This window comes from Bombus pascuorum, unplaced genomic scaffold, assembly GCF_905332965.1.
Source record: "Bombus pascuorum unplaced genomic scaffold, iyBomPasc1.1, whole genome shotgun sequence".
In the NCBI taxonomy this organism is placed as follows: Eukaryota; Metazoa; Arthropoda; class Insecta; order Hymenoptera; family Apidae; genus Bombus; species Bombus pascuorum.
Genome location: NW_026869734.1, coordinates 1,438,133 through 1,461,064, shown reverse-complemented (window position 1 = coordinate 1,461,064; position 22,932 = coordinate 1,438,133). Strand labels below are relative to the sequence as shown.

Here is a 22,932-nt window from a genome sequence, read left to right as displayed (position 1 = left end):
TCTGGTTACTGAGCGAATGGTTTCCTTGAGTGTGTGACACATGCAACGTGCATGGAATGCTGTGTTCTCCTTCGCTGTTCTAAAAAAGAGATATATTTTAAATAGAGATCGCTTTATACATGTAACGCATACATGTAACACCGTTTGACTTGTATAGATCATGCGCGGTAAATATTTTTAAGAGTTTTGACTGAAACTTATTTGGATTAGATTTAAATTTATTTTTTGTTACGATACCGGAGAACGTAAGAACACTTTCTCGTAGAAACAAGGAAATATTGAGTAACATTAATTGAAAGATCTGAGAGAAAGATCTTCTAGGTATATAGGTATTATCTTTTCACCGACTTTCCCTTTTTTCATTTTTTAAGCAGATTCAGATTTGTATGCAATTTAATATTATCACGTATAAGTATCAATCACCTACTAATCTATGTATCACAACTCACTAATCAATTCACTTACGATACCTCCATACTAATAATAATTTTCTAATTATAAAACCTGCTTATTCCGCGTTTTTATAACGTTATGTCTTCTTTTTAATTATTTAATTTTTTGCGTTTGTTCCAACATTTTTTCTAATATATATAAAGCACTTTGATAACAATCTAATTTTTTTAATTTCCTGTTTTGTTTGATTGTTCAATTTATTTGATTTCCTGGAAAAAAAAGTTACACTTTTGCATTAGAAATCACTTCTTGTTACATCTGCTACAGACTGTTTAGAACCGAAAGTTAGGAAAATAAATTAAAAGGCTAAAATTAAAGTTTTAAGTTATAGTTTTGCTTATCCAAAACTTATTATCTGCGTATATAATGCTTATAGAAATTCTATAAGTTATTAGCTCTGGAAAACGTAATAGGAAATTTTATTAACGATATTTTATTTTATCTATTAATTTCTAATTATCTGTTTATCATACAATTTTATCAGTTTTACGGATTCAGCACCTTAACGCACCCGTTTATTTTAATAAAAGTATGAGAGATCGTCCGCGAAAAAATGTTTGATACATATTTTTTTTATTAATAACATGCAAAACATCTTAAAAACCAGAAGATACAAGAATAAATTTCCTTTAAATCTCATATTGTCGAATAAGGATCCAAAAATTTTAAAAACAAAATTCTCCAAGCAATCATTTATATATGTAATTATATATGTAATATGAATTATTCAGATAATTTTTCTAAATGTTAATCCACTTTCGCGTAAATTTTTGTATGTGGACGTGTATTTTTCGAATGTGCCATATTGTAGATTTTTACTGCTGTAGATAGATACTGCTCACCTGTAAAATACTTTAGTCGCAACCTGTATACAAATAAATCAGGAACAAAATAAAAATACAAGTAAAATATTTAGCAGATAATATAAATATAAATTTATATTCATAAAGTTCGAGAAAGATTTCAGAACAAATTTTCTTATTTTTATTACATTACATTTTATCTGATTCACACTAAATTCAGCAATCGTCTTCAAAAATAAGTGACATACGTGTGTAAGGACCCTAATTTCAACGCTATTTAATATACTATACAAATTAATTCAAATGATTATTAATATTAAGAATATTGTATATAATTATAAATAAATAAAAATAATTATATTATTTCATAAATACCCAATTATACTAACACATAAATAAATGAGCACATAAACATGTAAATAAATATATATTAAACAAATTCAAAGAAGCGGAAACTAAACTATCGCTGCAACGATGCATCGTTAGAAACGCGATTTCTAATATCGCAGAATGACTCGAGAAATTTCTCCGGCTGGATACTTTTTTATGTAAACGAGAAATTGTCGCCATTTCAAAGACGATTACAAGGGACAAAGCGTGGAAAGCATGTAATTGGAGTTGGTGGTGGCTATGAACTCGGCGACGACTTGACCATCTGGTCACACCTGAAATGTTTTCCAGGTCGGAAGATGTAGTCCTTACCTAGCAGCGGATTATTGCAGATGATTTTATCCGTTCAAATGCAATTGCCGCGACAGGATAGCAATTTGAGACGCCAGTGAAAGCCTAGATCGATGCGAACTGCATTCTACTAGATTGTTTCTGAAGTATCCTCTTCAGTAATGTAATATAACACATTTTATTATCTTAATACCAGGGTATTCTTCTTCCGTCTTTGATCGATGGAAGCTTGTGAGTAGAATCGAGTTTATCGATAGAAATAAAGAGGGTTATTTTCTGTATATTCGTTCTTGTCGATTCTAGTCTTTTATTTGTTGTATCGTGCATTACTACAATGTAGTTGTTTCAAAACTTGAAATTTCATGAGATCATTTTCTTCCACATTTAGATAAAGGCAAATTTGTCTCGTCGGTGGAAATAATTGTTCTTCGTATTATGGAAGTTTCAATTTGAGGGCATTAGACTCTATCTAACGATTTTGCCAATTTATGATTTTAAATCACTGTAATAAAAAACTGTGTTTTAATGGAATACTAATATAGGAATACTAATATTTACAAGAAAAGGAAATCGGGCGTTTTATTTAAATTGAATTAAAATACTGATAGGATACTAATATATTAATATATAGCTATCGTCATATTTTTTGCTTCTCAAATCACTTTCTCTTTCGTTAGTAATTACAATATTCGTATTTAATTACGATTACCACACTCACAGATATTAAATTTAGGTACTTTTAATTAGCAATAATCGAGCATACAAATAAATTAATAATTTAACATTATTACCCAAGTGACTGAAAAAATACATCAATTTCTATAACAATGTTAAAAAAATTACTTAAATAACAATAAAAGTAATACATAAAATAAGTCTAAAAGTATGCAAAGTGCATTAATAAAAAAGTTCCGCTAATCTACATTTTCGAAAAAGCTGATATTTCAATGAAAAACTTGATCTTTTATATATATACTTGATTTTATACACGTATGTATGCATTAAATCAAATATCAATAACTCACTGAAGATATTATTATACACAAATAACGGTGCTTTTAAATTGTCGAGAAATACAATTTCTGAATCACTTTCTATCACTCGAAAGATATCAAGTTCAAATTTTTCACACGTTCTCTGATTGCAGGTGATGGTATACCCGGAACAATTGTTGTTCGTGTGGGAAACAATCGGCCGGACTTGGGAACGAATCCAATTTGCAATCGTTTCACCGGTCCCCTCGAAGAAGGGCAACCTCTTTTTTTACCCTGTAATCCGCCTATGCCTGGAACTTTCGTTTCCGTACACTTGGAAGCAAATACACCGGCACTAGTTCCAGTGTAACTTTCATTGTGCGAGTCCTTCGTGTACACTGATCAGGTACGATCAATTTGCTCTACCTGTTTCAAACAAATAAAATTATCCAAGTATCATAAATAGCTTTGTTGTAAGTTATATAATCTATACAATATATACAATATGCAAAAGATATACAAAAACTACGTATAATGCTTGTTATAATATTTAGCAGGTGCAACAAATCTCCACGTAAGTTCAATTTTTTAAATTGTGTTTATAAAAATATAAACTTTCACGAAACTTCCCCTTAGTTACCTTCATAAATTTTGAATCCATGAATGTGAATTATGTTTACTACAGAAGGGACTAATTAATGTGAATTTCAATTGTTAAAAATGGATAATCAAGTTTTAAAAAATATCACATTTCAAAAGACTCTTTATATATACCTTATTTATCATTTCTTATATATATTTTGATAATGTAATTCATTTTGTAGATATAATCAGTATTTTAACACTTTCTACTAATTAAAATGTACCAGGGTTATTAGAAAAACTTGAGTTTTAGGGTTTTTATACTGACTTTTACACCGATTATTCTTTTCTCATGTGTATATTCTTCTTTATGTAAGGTTTTTCCTTTTTATAATTTAAAGAAACGTGATTACTTTTTTATATAGGCTCTACCCATCGAGAGGTGTCCACAATTTAGAGATCAGCCACCAGGTTCGACAGCAACCTACAATGGAAAATGTTACATATTCTACAATCGCCAACCGATGATATTCCGAGAAGCATTGGCATTCTGTCGTGCACGAGGTGGTACTTTAGTGGATGAAAGTAATCCTGCGTTACAAGGGTTTATTTCGTGGGAACTATGGAGGAGGCACAGGTACCGAATTCATTAATTGTCCACCTCTACGCTTCGCTATCTACTTTCAACTCTTTTCTGTAACATATAACTAGTTCAATTTAATCAAAATCAGACTGATCTATCTAGTTCGTTACAATAGACAATTTATTATATCTAATACTAATAGCAACTTTCATCAAACTGTTATTTTCATATTTAATAGTTAATAAAAATGCTACAGGAAAGGTACAGATATTATTCTATACGGTAGTAATAAAATTTTAAAATAAACACTTTAGCTTCAAAACAAGTCAATTTTCCTATTGTACCATTTGTACCTTGTAATTTGAAATTACTTCTATTACTACCATGAAATAAACTAAACCTACCTTCTGACGTAAATTGTTTACAGTGGCGAGTATAAAAATAGGATAACTTGTACTCATAAATACAAATAATATTAGAGTGAAAACTTTCGTTTCTATTCTTCTTCTTTTATATAGAATTCAAAAATACATCTCTTGTAAAATATTAAATAAATTTTAATCAATATGTAGCAGTTAAATACGAGCAATAACAAATACAAATAATTAGATTAGAATCTTAGATTCTGATACATAGATAATTTAATAAATTATTATAGAAATAGTTTAAGCGAAAGGTAAATTACCATAAAGAGAGTTATTATCATAAACGAAAAAATGTTCAATGTTCATTGTGTAATAAGTGTGTTTTCAACAAGCATTTCTAAAAAGATATACCTTATCTTTATTAAGGAGTGATACTTCGAGTCAATATTGGATGGGTGCAGTAAGAGGTCAAAAGGATCGTACGGTTTGGAGGTGGACAGGAAGCGGCGACGAAGTTTCTGTTTCTTTCTGGAGTCTACCTCAAGGCAGCGAAGAAGACTGCGCCCGATATGATGGTAGTAGAGGATGGCTTTGGTCTGATACTCCTTGCACAGCTCGATTAAATTTCATCTGTCAACACCGTGAGTAACAAGTATTTTCTCATTAATATCGAATTACTATCGAATGTCATCTATATAAATGTCATCTTCATTACTATAGAAATATATAAATACTATAGAAATATAATATATATATATATATACTTAATTCTTCATAGATATCTTAATACGTACATGATGACACATTGCACAAAACAATTAGAGGACCTTTTCTCATATCACTTTGTCTTTTATATTCGCTTCTTGTGTTTGTACATTGTTTTTTAATTACCATTCAAGATCAATTTTTAGAATACATCATGATATCGTACGAATAGCATGTTGATATATTAGGTTTATAGAACTTCTCCGCTTTTATTTACTTGATTGGTGCGATAATATAGTCAATCCGTTTACTTTTTTTTAGCAACGCGTAAAGAATAGAAAGATATTAAATAAAGGGTGAAAAATATTATGCGAGCCTCTCAAAAGCTAAACTGAACAACTTGGCTTATTGTTCATTTCGTAATTTCATTACACAAGTACACGATTAACGTTCAACTCTCAAGACACGAATGATTTCCTTCCATCAGTTCATTTATCGCAAAATGATGACACTAATGATAGTAAATTCTGTGATAGTAGATTTAAAAAATAATGTTTATATCATCATCAACTTGTTGTATTTTAGAATTTATGGAATTGATCAATATGGTTGCTGAAAAGCTTATGTATAAAAAATGAAGTTCTTATCTCTCTCTTCTGAAAAAGATAGATAGAAAAAGATAGAGAAAAGTAAGCAAATGTATGGAATATCATCTTGTTTTTTAAACGTTACTCATATAAAATCAGTCACATAAAATACAAGATTTTTGTAGGTATTCAATCATACATTTACACTCAATTTAAGAGCAGTCCCATATTCCTAACGTTACGAGCAATCTTCAGTATTGAACTAACATTTAAAAACGCATAAATTATATCTAATAAGAAACAGGTACTCAACTACTGGAAGCTTAACATCAGGTACAATATTTTCATGGAAAACAAACAAAGAGTATTCTTTTTATTAATTATTCTCCTTATTAATTAAGAAGCTACTTTGCTTATAAAATTTTTAAAAAATTACATACCCAAGTATCAAACTCTCGACCAATACGTTCGTCATGTGCACAATGTCCGCGCTATTTTTCTCCGTCAGAGTATCGCGAGAGAAGTTATTGGAAAAATAAACGGTGCCAAGTGAGGCAGTGAGAGAGCCTCATGACGTTTCACAGATAAGTCACCTGTCAGATTCGATTCGTACAATTTATTTATCGGATTTTTACAAATGTCTCTATTCTATATTAGATAGATACTATTCCATACTTGGTCAAACAATGTGAGACAACAAGTAAAACCAAGGAATTCTTTGTTTGCTCTTAGAACCACGAGCGTGTGGTCGACCAGAACAGCCTCCGAATTCCACGATGACGGTGACCACAACAACAGATCGGAATTCCGGAAGCGCATATGAAGTTGGCGCGACGGTGGATTACACTTGTAACGCCGGCAGCCTTCTTATAGGACCGTCGACTCGTACATGCCTCGATACTGGCTTCTACAACGAGTTTCCACCGGTGTGCAAAAGTAAGAGAGCAAGAATTAGACACAGAGGCCACTCGGTGAACCATACACGATCGTCCTATCGATGTTAAATTCAACATTCTGCTCGTTTCAGGCATCGAGTGCGGTTATCCAGCGAACATAAAACACGGAGGTTACACACTTATCAACAATACCGTTAGTTATCTCAGTCAGGTGCTTTATTCCTGCGATGAAGGATACGAGATGACTGGTAAGAATTTATCGTGGCGTTAGCCATTATTTCTCATTGATAAATGGCTATCGTTTGTGGGTAATATCGTTTGATACCTGTGTTGAAACGCTTCGCCAACGAGCATTTTGAAGGAAATTGATAAGAATATTAGTTGGTGTTGGATCCTGATGACATCATCTTTCTGATTGTTTATTGATCCTCTCGTTGCGGCTTGATTTTGTTCCTGATTCTAGAATCGTTTAAATTGGTTTATCATTTTTAGAGATTTATGGTAGAGATTGAAATTAATCTGATTGAAGATAAGCTTTGAATGCGTGCATGATTTTAATATGAGAATTTTTATGTTGCACAACTGACAAATTCCTGTGTCAGTTGCACTGTGTAGTGTTTATTCATGAAAATGAATAAATAGTGTAATAACGTAATGCAATGAATCTTTTCCTTTTTTTCTCCCCATGTTGCGAATCATCTACACAAGCGTTTCATGCGACCGTAAGCGATAAAAGTAAAAAGAAAATCATGGAGTACATTCAGTTTAAGCAGATATAAATATAAATATGTACGCATGTACATTTTCCAAGATACTCATCGATACATTATAATAATATATTATGATCAGATTTTTATACTTTCTCTCTAAGATTTCTAATTTGAGATTAAAACAAAATATTTTCGATTTTTATGAGACATTAAATGCTACAATATTTATTAATGAAACACCGATATAGTAGTAATAAAGCCAAAATGTTGTATAAAACAATTTTATAAAACGGTTTTATAAAAAATAATATAGAAGGATATGTATAACTTATATAAATAGACTTTTCATTTTTAGTTTAACGCTACATAGACATTGTTTACAGCTTATTAATAAATTATAATGGATTAGTAATTTGCAGAAGAAACAATTTGTTCCGATTACAGGTCGTGCAAGACTGACATGCGATATCGATGAGCGCTAGAACGGACCGCCACCACGTTGCGAGCCAATTCTGTGCGATCCTCCTGCTCCTGTTCCACATAGTTATATTCAAATCGATGAAGTCGACGAGACCGAGACAGTACCATCGAAAACGAACTTCAGTCGAAGTCTTCTCGTAGGCAGTATCGTTACATACACTTGCGAGAAGGGTTATAGACTTTCTGGCTTCCGACAAATATTATGCTTGCCTACTGGCTTATATGATCATGTCGCACCCACTTGTACGGGTATGTGATTTAATTATTTTTATGGAATAAATACAAATTTAATTATTTCTTTAGAAAGAGAAGCAAGTCATTTTTCGTGATAGTGTTTGCAATCTTCAAATACGAGGATAATTTAATTTCATAATTAATTATTGAATCTTTATTAATGTAAATGATATAATATGAGAATATTCAAAGGTTGTTTTTCAATCCAATTCATGAGATATTTATTTTATACTTGGAACTTAAATTCATTTATGCATATAACTGTTATGCGCGTAGCAACTCAAAGAATTAATAAGTAATTCATAATTGTTTTAATATATACATATATAAATTTCAAAATGAATTCTGATTTACAACAGTATTGTTTTCAACCAAATTCTACTTAACTATTGTGTACCTTCTGTACCTGACTGTTATATGTGTGTGTCCGTGCGTGTGTGTGTATAAAAATAGTATAATACATATACTATTAATATAATATAAATGCTTATATATTAAAATATTATTTTAAACTAAATCACATATAATACGTATGAAATCTGTATTATAATATATCTGCAATAACTGTAGTTGAAATAATTGCAATAATTAATTTCAGTAATTTCAATAACGATATATGTAGATTATCATTTACATTTAATTTTTTGTTGAAATCGCAAACAATAATCTTTTGTCGTATTGACCTCTTAAGGACTCTTGACCTCTTACTCTACAAAATTCAATCAAAAATGTACTCAATTTTTTCGTTATCAATTTAAAACTATATTAATACGCTAATATATCATAATTAGAATTACAAAAAGGCTCTTTTCACTTAAACCAATACAGGAGGTCTAAGATAACTTGGGATAAAAGAAATTTTACATATGATTGGAAACTGGGAATCTATATATTCCTAAGGGATTATGTGAATACATAATAATAATAATCATTAAATTTTCTTTAACAGAACCTATGTGAATGATTAGAATTACAAGAGAATCAACGTCTCCAAAATTCCTTTATTACAGAAGAACCACGTACCACCGTGACTGTGTCTTCCCGAACAACCGTGCGACCAACGAAGAACAACCGTGCGACCAACGAAGAACCAGCAGAACCCGACACACATTCCTACCACCTCGAGTTCGAACCACAACAATCTCGACGACCACAACCACAACCACCTCTGTGCCACCACGAAGAGTGGCTAGCACCGCCGAATTACCCGCGACGGTTCGGGAAACCATAGCAAGGAAACCAAATATTGGTCTTCAGAGACCAGCACCGCCTCCGTCGCCACCTTTGAAGGACGACACCAACGATCATCCTCAGGACAATGAAATTTCTGGCAGTGGAGTGGACAATGCTCAGGCTGGCATTGGAACTGGTGTTCCTGAACCTTCTGGACCTTTCAGGGTGGACAACGCCGACCAGTCGAGTAACACTCATCAAGCAAAATTAAATCTAGGCGCGGTGATCGCCTTGGGTGTCTTCGGTGGTTTCGTATTCCTTGCTGCTGTAATCACCACCGTTGTAATACTCATACGCAGGTAAAAGCAAATCACTCACCTAAATCCGCGAATCGCGTGTAGAATGATGGCATTATCGAGTTGTTGTCGGTTCTTTTGATTTCTGTGATTTGGTTGCACCAAAAGTAACGCCTGTTTTGTGATGTCAGATTATATTCATCTTTGTTTTTATTTGTTTGTTACGTTTTGCTCGTTTTCTAGCGCGTTGTTTATTCGTTTCTCATTCGTTGCTGGGAGCAATTTGAGGATTATTTTATTATGAGTAAGGATAATTAATTAAATTAATTAAATAATATTTTTCATATATTTCATAGGTAATTTCAATTCTATATTTTGAAACGAAATAATTTGCGTGTGTTTAAATGGAAATATGAATGTTTGATAGAGATTAACATTCAATTTCTAATCGTTGAATTTCAAAATTAGGAAAGAAATTTAAATATTTTTCATTGCATTAATTGGAAAATTAAATGGAAAAAAAAAGAACTTGATTTGAAACTTTTACTGATACTGATACTGAAAAAGTTTATTTCGTGGCAAAATACATTTGTTTTAATCTTTGGGATTTGTTTAATTTCGTTCAATTTCTAATATCTCTACTTTAAATTAAACTTCCTAAAATTAGAAATATCCTGATATTTTCACATACTATCAGTTATGGGAATTAAACAAATTTCGTATCACTTCAAATGAATAGAAATCTTAAGATATAAATGGTGGAAGCTAATAAAATTACTCTTATACATATACTACTTCCTTTTATCGTATTACTCTATTAGAAGGAGGAAATTTCTTACTAATTCTCTAATGGCTCGATGGCAACCTACTTATTTAAAAGACTGGTTTTCTCGTCCTTACCATTGACTGACTATCAATTACCGTAAATATTCAAATATACGTAGCGTAGATGCATGTTACATTGTTCCCATTTTGACTTTTAGATTCTTGTGTCATGAAACATGTTATATTGGTAATCATCTGATTCTCTTGTTATCTGCAATTTAAAAATTGTATTGCCTTCGACTTCTCTAACAGGCATTATTTCTTGGACAGACTATGCATAACTATAGCTTCTATATACATACAATACATTCGCTCTTTGACCCTACGTGTATATATTGTATCGCTTACTCTACATTTGTTTAAACTTTCTTTATTCTTTCATCTGTCTTCTTGCCTATTTTCTTCTTATCTAAACTCGCGTTTCGTAGCTCCCTCGAAATATTGTAATTTGTAATTCATTCCGGGTGTTGTAATTAGTGTGACAAAGAGTTGTTACGTAAACAGTCTTTGCAGAAGAAAACGTGTAAGAATCAATAACCTCCGAGCCCTCTTAATTTCGATTATATTTTTGTTTTTAATATTGTCGACTGGTAATATTATAAATGTTGTTTCTATGCAGCATGCTGTAAAACATTACATTTTAAGTGAAAAAATACAACGTTACTAGACCAAGATATCTTCTGGAAAATTTCCATCTATATCTAAAATACGCTTTTACGATGTGCATTGTGAATTATTTTGGATGCAGATTAAAAGTTTACAACGAACTACGCTCCAGGTTTTGGTTGATAAAAGAAATATTGTAGAATCTTTGTTATTCGAAAGATTGGAAATTTTTGAATTCATGGAAACGCAATATATTTGTTCTCTTAGTTTCATACATTTTAGAAACATAGGAATCGCAATTTCTTTTTGAATGCAGTTTTAATCCAAACGTTAGTTTTTATAGACATTGAAATCATTGAAATTTCGAATCTGCATAACATTATAATATAGAACATTATATTACCATTGAATTCGTGTAAAGTAATCTGGTTTTGAAAAAAAAAGGAAAGAAAAAGAGCAAAAAATGCGTTATAAAAAAATTACGTACCTTATAGAATGATTTAACACGAATTCTTAACAGAAATTCAAATGAGAGGTCCTATTGCATCTTTTATCAAAACATGAATTATTTTGTTTGATTAAAAAATTGACATAAGACGTACATATGATTTTTGCGTTAGAAAATGTAGAACAAGATTTTTGTAAATTTTTGTTATAAGAGAATACAATTATAAGAAACGGCAAAATGATCGACCCTTTCGAAGGTGATTAACACTTTCTAAATTGAAAGTCCATGTTTGTTAATCAAACCATACATGTTCCTAATTATATTCATTACAATTCTTTAAAATTGATATTACTAACATGATCTATTCTTTTCAAAAAGCATAATAATTTAAAAAGTTCTCTGCATCTTTCATTACGTCGAAGATAAATTATTAATGAGATTGCGTACGATATTCTTTTTTTCTCAAGAGAACAAATTATTGTAGATTATTTTCCGTGACGAAAGGGTTAGAAATTTAAAATTAGACAAACTTGTCTACATGGGACATTCAAACTAATCCTTTCATTGCTGTTAATTACCTATTTACCTACACGATATACATATAAAAAAATTATAATTAACTATAACATCGAAAATTACAAATTTTAAAGTATAATATAACATTTACCTCAATATTTACATTGTATAATTTAAAAAGTTAACAAATCCATTTATACACTGCGTTTCATAATTATAAAACCATCCAAAAACTTTCAATTTTTATGTGTTATATTATAATTTTTATATTTCGTCATAATGTCATATTTCAATAAGCTTAATTGTTCGATTTTGAACTTTCGAATATAATTCTAATTTATTTGTATAAGAATTGAAGAGTTTAGAATGGTTTTATAGTTATGGGACGCAGTGTATATAGTGTCTAAAATACTCACTTTTCTTTAACAATATATTTGCCATGAAGATTCAATTATTACATACATTAACAGATGAAGATTTACATTTAAAAATTATCTCAGCAACGAAAGGGTTAATCCAAACAATCATAATAAAACAATGATTCAAGGGAAGAGAAAAAATATCAGCATTAACCCTTTGTGGTCGTATGTTTATTCTCAGCTACCAAAAAGAAAAAGAACCGTTCTAATTGTATAATAATATTAACTTTTCATATTGACAACATATTTCATTTCGAAGATACATATATATATATATATATATATATGTATTATATCATTCAGTTTTCTTTTTGCATTTGGAGCATTTTGGAGCATCCTTTGTCAAATAATTCAAGATAAGAAAATATTTAATTGTATTAATTTGCAGAATCCTATTAGGGTGTATCTTCGAAATGAAATATGTTGTCAATATGAAAAGTTAATATTATTATACAATTAGAACGGTTCTTTTTCTTTTTAGATTAGATATATATATATATACAGTAAACTGCGAATTTTTATGCAAATGCATATTTTGCATATATTTTTTACATATATCAATATAATTAAAAAGAAATAAAATCAAGACAGATATTTGTTTCATCTATGAAGTGTTATAATGAGCACAGTATTTGGATTATTTTTTATATATTTTCGCACATTATTTCGCACATTCTATAAATTTTTACGCCCTCGAATTTGCAATTTAATTACCAGTATCTGTTCAATGAAAATTAATTCCAACTAGCACGGTGCCCATATCTCGGCTGAATAAGATCGCAAAGGGTTAAAAAAGAAATAGTAACGTCCGCAAAAAAAGAAATAATTTTAAAAAGTGGAAAAAATAAAAGAAAAAAAAAAAAGGAAAAAAAGGAAAAGATTGATCGGAGGAAACTAGGTAACGATCAAGAAATAACAATTAACACTGAGCCCATTTGCGTTGCGGTGGCTAGCGGCAGTGGCAGCGTCAGAAGAAGGCGTCGCAGGGGGCTTGGCGGGATTGGTGCGTTGAGGAGTGGCGGTAGTGGTGGCCTTGGAAGGGGTGACACCGGGATGCCCTCGCGTTGGTATACGCTACTGGCGCTGCCCTTCCCCGACCAGCACCTGGGGCGCCGCGACTTGACGGCTCGCCGCGGCACCGATCATCCTTATTCCTTCGGCCTCTCGGCGGCCCATCGCGCTGGATACCTTTCCAACCCTGTCCTTTAAGATTATCAAACAATTACTTCCTATATAGTCTATATATATACATATATAGTCCACCATTATCGCCTTCACCCTCCACGCAACCACCGCCCACCACTACATCAACCATCACCACGTACCACTACAACCGCCATGCGCCACCCTCGCGAGTGATTACTAGTCAAGGTAAACGAGCAACGTTTATAATGAGCACCCATATATAGCGATAGCTCGTTCACCACCGCTCACCACGATTACCACGTATTTTTAAAGCTTCTCCTCTTCTTCCGGACGCACACAGGTCAATGCAGCGTTCACGCACTTTCTTCCCTCCAAGTAGCTTCATCTATGTGTACTGTTCTCTTAGCACATCGTTTAAATAGGATTGGGCACTATCCTTTTCGTTAATGGAAGAGATTCGATTTAAGGGAAGAATATACGTATAGTGAGAAGTTTAGAGTTTGATGGGATGAAGTGTTCTATGAAAAAATTTGCTCAGTTTCTGAAAATTATTTGTCTCTGAATTAAGATAACTTGCCCATCGATTAATAATGGTTCGTGATTTAAATAAATAAAGGAAAAGTAATTGCTAGATAGCATAATAAGACGAAGTAATCGCAAATAAACGAGTAATTAGCGGAAGAAATATAATAATATTTTGTTGACTGTTAAACATAACTCAATTCGCATGAAAAGTTGTTCTAAACTGATATTCGCACTGATTTTTTATTAACTCTTTAACGTTCAAATCTTGTTGTCGAGGGACGTTATACACCATCGCTCAAAAGTCATAAAACAGTTATTATATTAGCTCAAAATTGGAAAAAATTAAATATATAATAAAGACATCAAGAAATAGTATTTGTACAGTGAAGAAATTATACACTACTAATATACATAATGATTTTATTAAAACAGGCTTGTAATTGAAAATTCATGATCTATAACAAATACCAACATTTTATTAAAAATACGAGATGTCCTAACACTTTTGAACAAGGGCGTTCAAGAGATAGTTTCGATTTGATAATATCAATGTTTAAATCAAATAAACCGGCACGTGATCAACCTATTGACTCCATTCGTCAATTATACGGACTTGAGCAAACTGGATGTTTCTACTTGTTTGCTGGTTTATGTTATAGGTTTGCACAAACTAGATATTTCCACTATATGTCAATTTATGCAATATAGAAATATATATCTTTTGTTTCCTTTTTTGTTTTTAATTTAATTTTAAATAGAATTTGTCGTTACATTTAAGTTAGATTATATATTTTGTTAGTGTATTAATACCTAATTCTAAGGTTTTAACTTTTCAACTTGAAATGTCGCTGTAATTCCATATTTTATTTCCCACTATGTTCCCTCTGTTCAATACATGTGAATTGTTTCAACAATTTAGTACTAATGCACATATTCAACTGTTTTCGAACTTTCATTTAATTATTTGTATTTCGATATTTCATTGGTCGTAAAAATACTTCCTGTTGTTATATTTGTTATAACTCTTCTATTACTTCGGGTTAAAAACGTGGAGCATCATTAAATTGTCAGATAACTTTAATTAACTGATATTTATAGGCTTAAATAATAAGAAATAATAGCATGATATAATTATGACTGAATACGATAAAACTGAATGTATAAAATTCCAGCGACATTCAAAATTACCATACCCATTGAGACTGAATAACCTTTTTAAAATTGGACCAAATGATTTGGATTTTTTTTAGAAATTAGGAAGATTATTTTACTAGATCAAGTATAAAAAAATTTTTTGAAAAAACTACAACTGGTCGGAATCGCCAAGAAAGAAAGTAAACATTATATTTTCCGCAACTTCTTTGTCTGAGCTTGTAATGAAAATTGAAACGATACATTTTAGACATTTATATCAGTTACATACATGCTGAAAATTTCATCGAAATCGGTTAACGTTGCTATGAGCTGCAAACGTTTAAAGATGGTGAAAAATGGCCTGAAATTTACGTCTTTCGGTGCCTGTCGCTTGTTTTCGCGTCAACCAATTTTAATAAAATTTTCGGCATATATGTACATGTATAACTGATAGAAATGTTCGAAATGTTGTTTAAAGTTTCATTACAATTCCAAGAAAAAATTTTGGGAAATGCGATCCTTACTTTTTTTCTTGACGATTCCAACCAATTGCAATTTTTTTAGAACTTTTTTTATACGTCATCTAGTAAACCAATCCTCCTAACTTATCAAAAATATTCAAACCGTGCGGTCCTATTTTTAAGCAGTTATTCAGTTTTAAAGAGTGTTACAACAATTTTGGAAGTTACTGTAAATATAGAACTTTAAATTGACAACTAAACATATTTGTATAATCTCAACAAATTAAAATTTACTATCTCTGTATTCACAATTATATCTGTGAATATTAAAATTTATTTAATAGCATAGTTTGATAATGTTTCATAAAGTTTCTGGTTGTACAATAAGCTATGCTGAAGGAAAAATGCGATGATTACTAGAAAATGGCTCACTATATATAGTAAAATAATTTTAATAAAAATCACAAGAGATTTAAATTATAATAAACTCCTAATATATCTATATCTAACTATTTGGTGCTCCTTCCATCTTCAAATTGGTGATGGTATTGCTAATGATTTCACTACAAATTGCTTCAATTACACTTCGCTAAATTATGTTTCCCAAACAAACATACGTAATACAAAATGAAACAATCGATTTGGCTTCAGTTTCTCAACTTAAGTGTTATAATAAAAACCAGAAATATTTGAATAAGAATTTTCTATAAGGAACAATCTAAATATCTGAAAGCCAAATCGATAATACAACAAACCGCATATATATCTTGCTTACTGTATATATATGTTCCTAAGAAGAAAGAAGGAAGATCATAAATTATTAATTAGAAATACACTATGGGTCTAAAACGAATGAAATCAGCGAGATTCTAAATTCAAAATAAAAATAATGTTAATTCTTCCTTTCGCGGGGAGACGCGTCTCCGTTAGGCGCGTCAACGGGAGTCGTAAATTCCCGTTACGATCTACGAATCGACACCGCGAGCAGGGCAATCCCCTGATTTCAGTTACGATAATAGGGGTGGTTATATTGAAATAACTGTAGTCTCCAGTTATATATTTTTATTTATTTCGCACTTTTCACAACACTTGGAACGTATATAGAAATATGTTGAAATTGATACCGGTTAACGCGATGAATCCCGATATCGTGTGAAACTATTAGACTAGCTTGCCGAATGAGTGCAAGAACCGTCCGAAGTATGTTAACGCGAAGAATCGACTATCTCGTTGGCGTGAATTGAAGTTACTGCCTGGTGGCTAGAATTGTACTTGCTTGGAACGTATATAGAAATATGTTGAAATTGATACCGGTTAACGCGATGAATCCCGATATCGTGTGAAACTATTAGACTAGCTTGCCGAATGAGTGCAAGAACCGTCCGAAGTATGTTGACGCCAAGAATCGACTGTCTCGTTGGCGTGAATTGAAGTTACTGCCTCGGTGGCTAGAATTGTACTTGACTGACTCATCTCATGCCATTTAGGGGGAAAGATCGGTTTGGGTGTGCCCTTACCGAACCAAGGACCCGGATTCGTTGTTCACACGATCCGCGATGCCCATTGGTTATAGACGAAGTTAATAAACATAATGCGAGGAGAAAGTCTCCTGCATATTTGGCTCATGGGTGGCCTTGGTCTTGGGAAAAACCCGCCATTTAGCGGGACACATCTGCTTTCCCCGTAATTAGCAAGAGAGTGCAATAAACCTAATGACTGTTCAAATGACCATCCATAAACCGAATAATATTTGTATGAATCGAAATTAAGTTGAAAAGATTCGGTTTATGGTGGTTCCTTAGGTTACTGCAGGTCAGTTTGACGAGAGATAGGCGTCGGCGGTCAGACCGAAAGGTACGTCGCACTGACCGTCTAGCCCGCCGTAACAAATAACAAAATTACATCGAAGCATTTATTTTCGAAAAAATGTATATGTGTTACTTTTCAAGTACATATATATTTGCTTCATTCCCAGCTATACAGGAATAAATAATCGACAAGAGACTATTTTACGTATAAAAATGTAAAATAGAAATTTTTCGTTTGAAGCTTCCTTTTGAAGAAAATAAAGTTTGATCCTATTCGGTCAAGAAATCGCATATTCAACAAACTTTCAAATTTTATTTTCTTGAAAATTAAACTCTAAGCGAATAAATCTTATTCTATATTTTCGGGTCGAAAAAATTTAATTTATTTTCGTATGTAGAATAACATCCTGTCAATTCCTTACTCCTACCCAGTCGAAAATCAATCAAATACATGAATACCTATGTGATAAGTTTCCAAACACGATTTTCTATAAAATGAAATCTTCGACGCAATTTTATCTTTTTATTTTCGTGTTATTTTGAACTAGAGAATCTCTCCTGACTTCATTTATGCTATAAATTTAGATCCAAGGTGTATAAATTAAACACAACAATAATATTGTATTGTTTTCAAGTTAGAAAAATAAAACAGTAATATAAAATATTACTTGGCCCCTCTTGCACAATATAACTAATGTTATTAGTGAAATTTTACATATTACAAATTATAAGTTACCTTCTATACATTAGTTTTCTAGAAAACTACTTCTGTACATCAATTTAACAAATTACCATTCAATAGTCTTATTCGACTAATGTTCTATATAAAATAGAAAAATTGTACAACTTATCATTTTGTCAACCTACAGATATTAGCAGTAAATCATTATGCATAAAGGTCTCGAAGTTGAAATAATAATAAATATTTGTTAAACTATTCACACAGAAATCGCGGTAGAAGCAGCAAGCATTACCGACACCGTGCATCTCCAGATTGCAATACCGTGGCCAACTTTGGAAGCAGTTCCTCTGAGAGTCGAGGAGGACTGAATCGATATTACCGTCAAGCTTGGGAAAATCTGCATGAGACGGCCGGTCATAAGACCAATCATCCTCCTCTTCGTCGCAAGGAGACCCTGGATGAACCAGGATACCGAGAAAATTACCGTGGCAACAACACCGAGAGAGATGGTTCAGAATTAGTTGTGAGCGATGTAGCCACGTACCCGTCTAACAAGCACGCCAGCATTTCTGACAAGAAACGCCATCATCATCATCATCATCATCACCACGGTAACTCTACGCCCGAGTGGAGGCAGTCTCAGTCTCATCACAGATACTAAACATAAAATCGGTTACCTAGAACCGCTTATTTTTTTGAGATTTTCTGTGAATCGATTATTGTGACGAGTCGCGATTAGATCACAAGCAAGTTGTATTTTTTATGCTGTATGCATATTTTATAAATGGTGACGCACTGGAAGATGGTGACTTTATGTTAGGAAATACGTACAAAATGTAAGGTAAATTTCTTTCAATATAGAGTTTTAATTTCAGCAAATGTATTTTTGATTATTTGTTGAATGTGAAAGATATAATTAATTGAATGTTTATTTGGTAATATTTGGATTTAAAAATATTTGTACAGACAAATTTGTTTACATAAGTGAAATACTTCTTGTGTATGTGTATTTTTATATATAAGAACATCTCTTTTTTATTTCTTCAATACAGTAGTATGTGAATTTTATATATTGATCTGATTCTTTAAGAAAAAAATTGATGAATTCATACATTGCTTTAATTTCAATTTTAATTTCTAAATAACTTTATTTTTTATAGAAAAGCACATCTATCTCAAAATCTTTTGAGGTGGATCGTTGACATTTTCTATAATATTCTAGATCTAAATTACACATATACATTTTAAAACATGTATAAAATCTTGTGTTTAAAATTCAACTAACTGTTTCTAGTAATTCAGCTAATTCTAAGTTAGAATATCAAAAATGTATATTGTTTTCCATTTACAATTCAAAGTTTACTTAGAAGAATGTATATTTAACATGAATTATAAATCTTTGTCCCAAATTTTTTCAAGAAATATGTATATGTATGTCTAATATTCTTAGAACAATATTTTGTAGTCATTTGACGAAGAAATTAGTAAAATAAAATATTACCAAATGCATATATATCATAACAAACGTTTGACAAATATTTAAAATCATTTTTTTTAGAAATAAAGTTTCATGTGGATAAATTTTCTTATATTTCATCTTCTTTTTAGCATTAAATCACCATCCATCCATGTATTCTGCTATATCATTTATGAAATAATTTGTAACTCCATTTAAAATGGAAACTTAAAACAACATGGTGAACAATTCAAACGTTGCGTAGGAGAATTTTTAAGCGTGATTCATAGATAGAAAAACTAATTCATCCTACATTTATTGTTCTGTTATACAGTAAATTATTTACTACTACCTTGTTACGTAATGTAAATACCGTATACTGCAGTAGCGTAAGTCAAAGACGAAAGTTGTGAATGTAGGAGGATCACGAGTTGATCGAAGGATATGCCAAAAAAATGAGAAAGTAATATATGTATATGTATAATTACTGATCAAACGAATTCTAATAATTTTTAAACGAATTCGATACAAACTATTATAAGAATGTTCGATTATAATAGGATTGACAATATTTTATGAAAATCATACGCATACTCGGTTGATCAATATCTGTAATGGGCACCTTGGCCTCGCCTTAAAGGAATCGAACAAACTCATAACGAAACGATATTCGAAGATGGTACCGTTAAGGAAAGGCCGACGCTATACATATCAGAATCAAAATTCATTTAGTTATGGTGCTCATTTTAAGACACTTTGCACTTATTCAAATTCATGTCGGATCTGTTTTTGCAGATTTTAAAACACCTTAATAAATTATTTGTGTTTAGTATTATTTTAACCAGTTGAACATCTTTTCTCATGCTTGTCAAGAATAAAACATATATAATTAATAGATATGTATTTATTCATTGACTGACGTAAGATATTCGTAGTAAGTTTGTACATGTATTTATTTAATACTTCAGTAATCTACAAAAAATTGTAATAGTGCCATTATGGGCAAACTTGTTTAATTGTATCTATACATGCATTCTAGTTGTTTAAACATAAACACAGAATGGTGAACACTCGTGTATCTTCAGTAACTTGTTATGTACGTACATAGTTAGTTTTAGTCTTAGTTATGCACGAATTGTTTCAACTAAAAATATTTATGTATCATAATTGTTTCACAGAAGTTCATAAAGGAAAATACAAATTGTTCAAAAAGTTAATAAGATAAATTTAATTCTTTTAATACATCATTTTTGTTTAAAAAAATAAAAAACTACTTATCATAAAGTAGTTAAATGTAGCACACACAGCGTTAAAAATATCATATTTAATTATGCAGCCATTCATCTATTAAATGTCCAACCTCAACTCTGGTAGCTTTCAACTGAAGTGGATCATTTTTGGAAGGAGGATACATGTTGGCACAATGAGCAGTACCTATGGTCATAATAATAAATAAATTTTTTGTATTACACGAAAAATGAAAAATTTCAATTAATATGTACACACCATCAATATAAATGACAGGTATTTGCGGATTTGCTGATTTTGTAATTCCCAAAACATGCCAAGGATCAATTGATCCATGTACAAATACTACATTTGTAGTCTTTAAATCTAATCCTCCATACAGAATATTTGTTCTATTCACTGCCGAATTCAGCAAATGAATATTGTACCTGTTAGAATACGGAAATGTTATAATTTTATAGCTAATGATTTATCATAATTGAGAAATGTATTTATCGTAATTTTAAATAAACCTTGGGCCAAATATATCAATGCATTGTTGCACAAAGAAATCTACTGGGAAAGTTTCACTAAATAATTTTGGGCGTGCTGTCGAAGTTTGAAAGAATCCAAATTCTGTACACGTTTGGTACGTCCATTGACGTCCTACAAGAAACATATTTTAAAATACAATAAATAAAAATTAAAACAGCAATAGTATAAGTAAAAAAATACATTACCCCCTTCTGCTTCTTCGCTAGCCCATGTTATGTTCCGAAGTTTATGAATCATTTTATTATACATATAATCCAAACACTTTTTTTCTGATGCTTGTAATATTTTAGTGCTCAAAATTGCAAGTCTGTCAATAGCAATACCCAATGTTTCGTTCGTTAATATGTCGCAGGCACTATCGATAGTTAAATTAGCCATTGCGGAATTATTACGATTGTCTTTATTGTACTGTACAATACCAGCAAAGATGCTTGCTATTGTTTCATACAAATTCGAAATATCATTACGTTTGGTATGTTCGTTGATTGGATCACATAAACTATAAGTAAAAATAATTTTTCAATAATGATATATTTGATTTGTAAATGAAGAATTTTACTTTTACTTACATAAATTTTTTAGCTATTCCTTGTTGACCGATAGGACGATGTAACATTATATGAAATTGTTTGTTTGCTTCTAGTATTGCATTTACACATGCTTCAGAATATTCTTTGAGGGCATTTTCAACAACAACAAAGTATTCTATAAAGTATAATTATTAATATAAAACACTTCTGTTTTAAATAAAATATTTTTTATATTTAAGTGTATCTTATATTTACCCTGAAAATCAATTTCTGCTAATAAAGGACCACTAGCAGAAACAGCCCCGTGTACTAAATGAGGATATTTATTACGCAACCAAGCAGCTAATGATCCAGCATATGATCCTCCAAATGCAATCCATTTAGTACCAGCTGGTAACTTGTAATTAATATTCATGAATTCTATAAAGTAAGCCAAATCTGCAAGTGCCTGTTGCGATGAAAGATACATTAAATTTTTCACGCCGAGATCCCTGCAGATAACAAAAACGTAACATTATAACTTAAAATGTATCAATTATATATTTTATAAACAATGTTACATACGAAGTAGGATGACTTTGTCCATAAAAGCGGTGTTCCACTTGAAAACATAGCGCCCCAAATTGCTTAGCATATTCGATCCATTGACCTTCTGCCATCCATTTAGCATTTGCTGCAGCTTCACCACTTATCATCAAAAATACTGGACCACCTTTCTTATAGTGCTCTCCAACCTAACCCCAACCTAACGTTTACGAAATATCTCTGAAAAAATAATAAAAAGATTTATATTATAAAATAAAAATTAAGAAATATTTAATATATTCTTATTACCTGTTGCCAAACACGCGCATCAGTTGGATCAAAGTGATCTAGAAACTGTGTAAACCATTCAGCACTTGGAAGTTCATGATCTTCAGATAAAATTGGAGCACCTAGATTACCATATTTGCTTCGACCCCTCATAAAAGTCTCCCATGATATACTATTATTTATAAAATTAACGAAGAATAATAATAGTAGTAAACGGTTCATAGTATCCTAGGTTTGGATAAACTATAAAATATGCATT

The 22,932-nt window shown here is 31.2% G+C and overlaps 1 protein-coding gene and 1 pseudogene across 1 annotated transcript; one reads left to right on the top strand and one right to left on the bottom strand.

Annotated features, from left to right (window-relative positions):
- Window positions 1-2,158: 2,158 nt before the first annotated feature.
- LOC132915712 (uncharacterized) lies at window positions 2,159-18,814 on the top strand (annotated as a pseudogene).
- Window positions 18,815-20,434: 1,620 nt separating this feature from the next.
- Window positions 20,435-22,932, bottom strand: LOC132915703 (putative serine protease K12H4.7). The gene is made up of 8 exons (XM_060975528.1): window positions 22,695-22,932; window positions 22,425-22,625; window positions 22,116-22,351; window positions 21,900-22,035; window positions 21,516-21,829; window positions 21,309-21,441; window positions 21,055-21,224; window positions 20,435-20,982 (listed from the first exon to the last, which is right to left on the bottom strand). Exons 2-8 carry the CDS (start codon window positions 22,553-22,555, stop codon window positions 20,873-20,875), a joined length of 1,230 nt encoding a protein of 409 aa, XP_060831511.1. The 5' UTR covers window positions 22,556-22,625; window positions 22,695-22,932; the 3' UTR covers window positions 20,435-20,872.

Excerpts from the sequence above, each read along its gene's own strand:
- LOC132915703 (XM_060975528.1), bottom strand. The coding sequence starts at position 22,555 with ATGATAAGTGGTGAAGCTGCAGCAAATGCTAAATGGATGGCAGAAGGT. Across the intron at positions 22,036-22,115 it reads AGCAGAAATTGATTTTCAGG|AATACTTTGTTGTTGTTGAA; the intron begins GTAAATATAAGA and ends TATACTTTATAG. Across the intron at positions 21,830-21,899 it reads GGAATAGCTAAAAAATTTAT|TTTATGTGATCCAATCAACG; the intron begins GTAAGTAAAAGT and ends TTTTACTTATAG.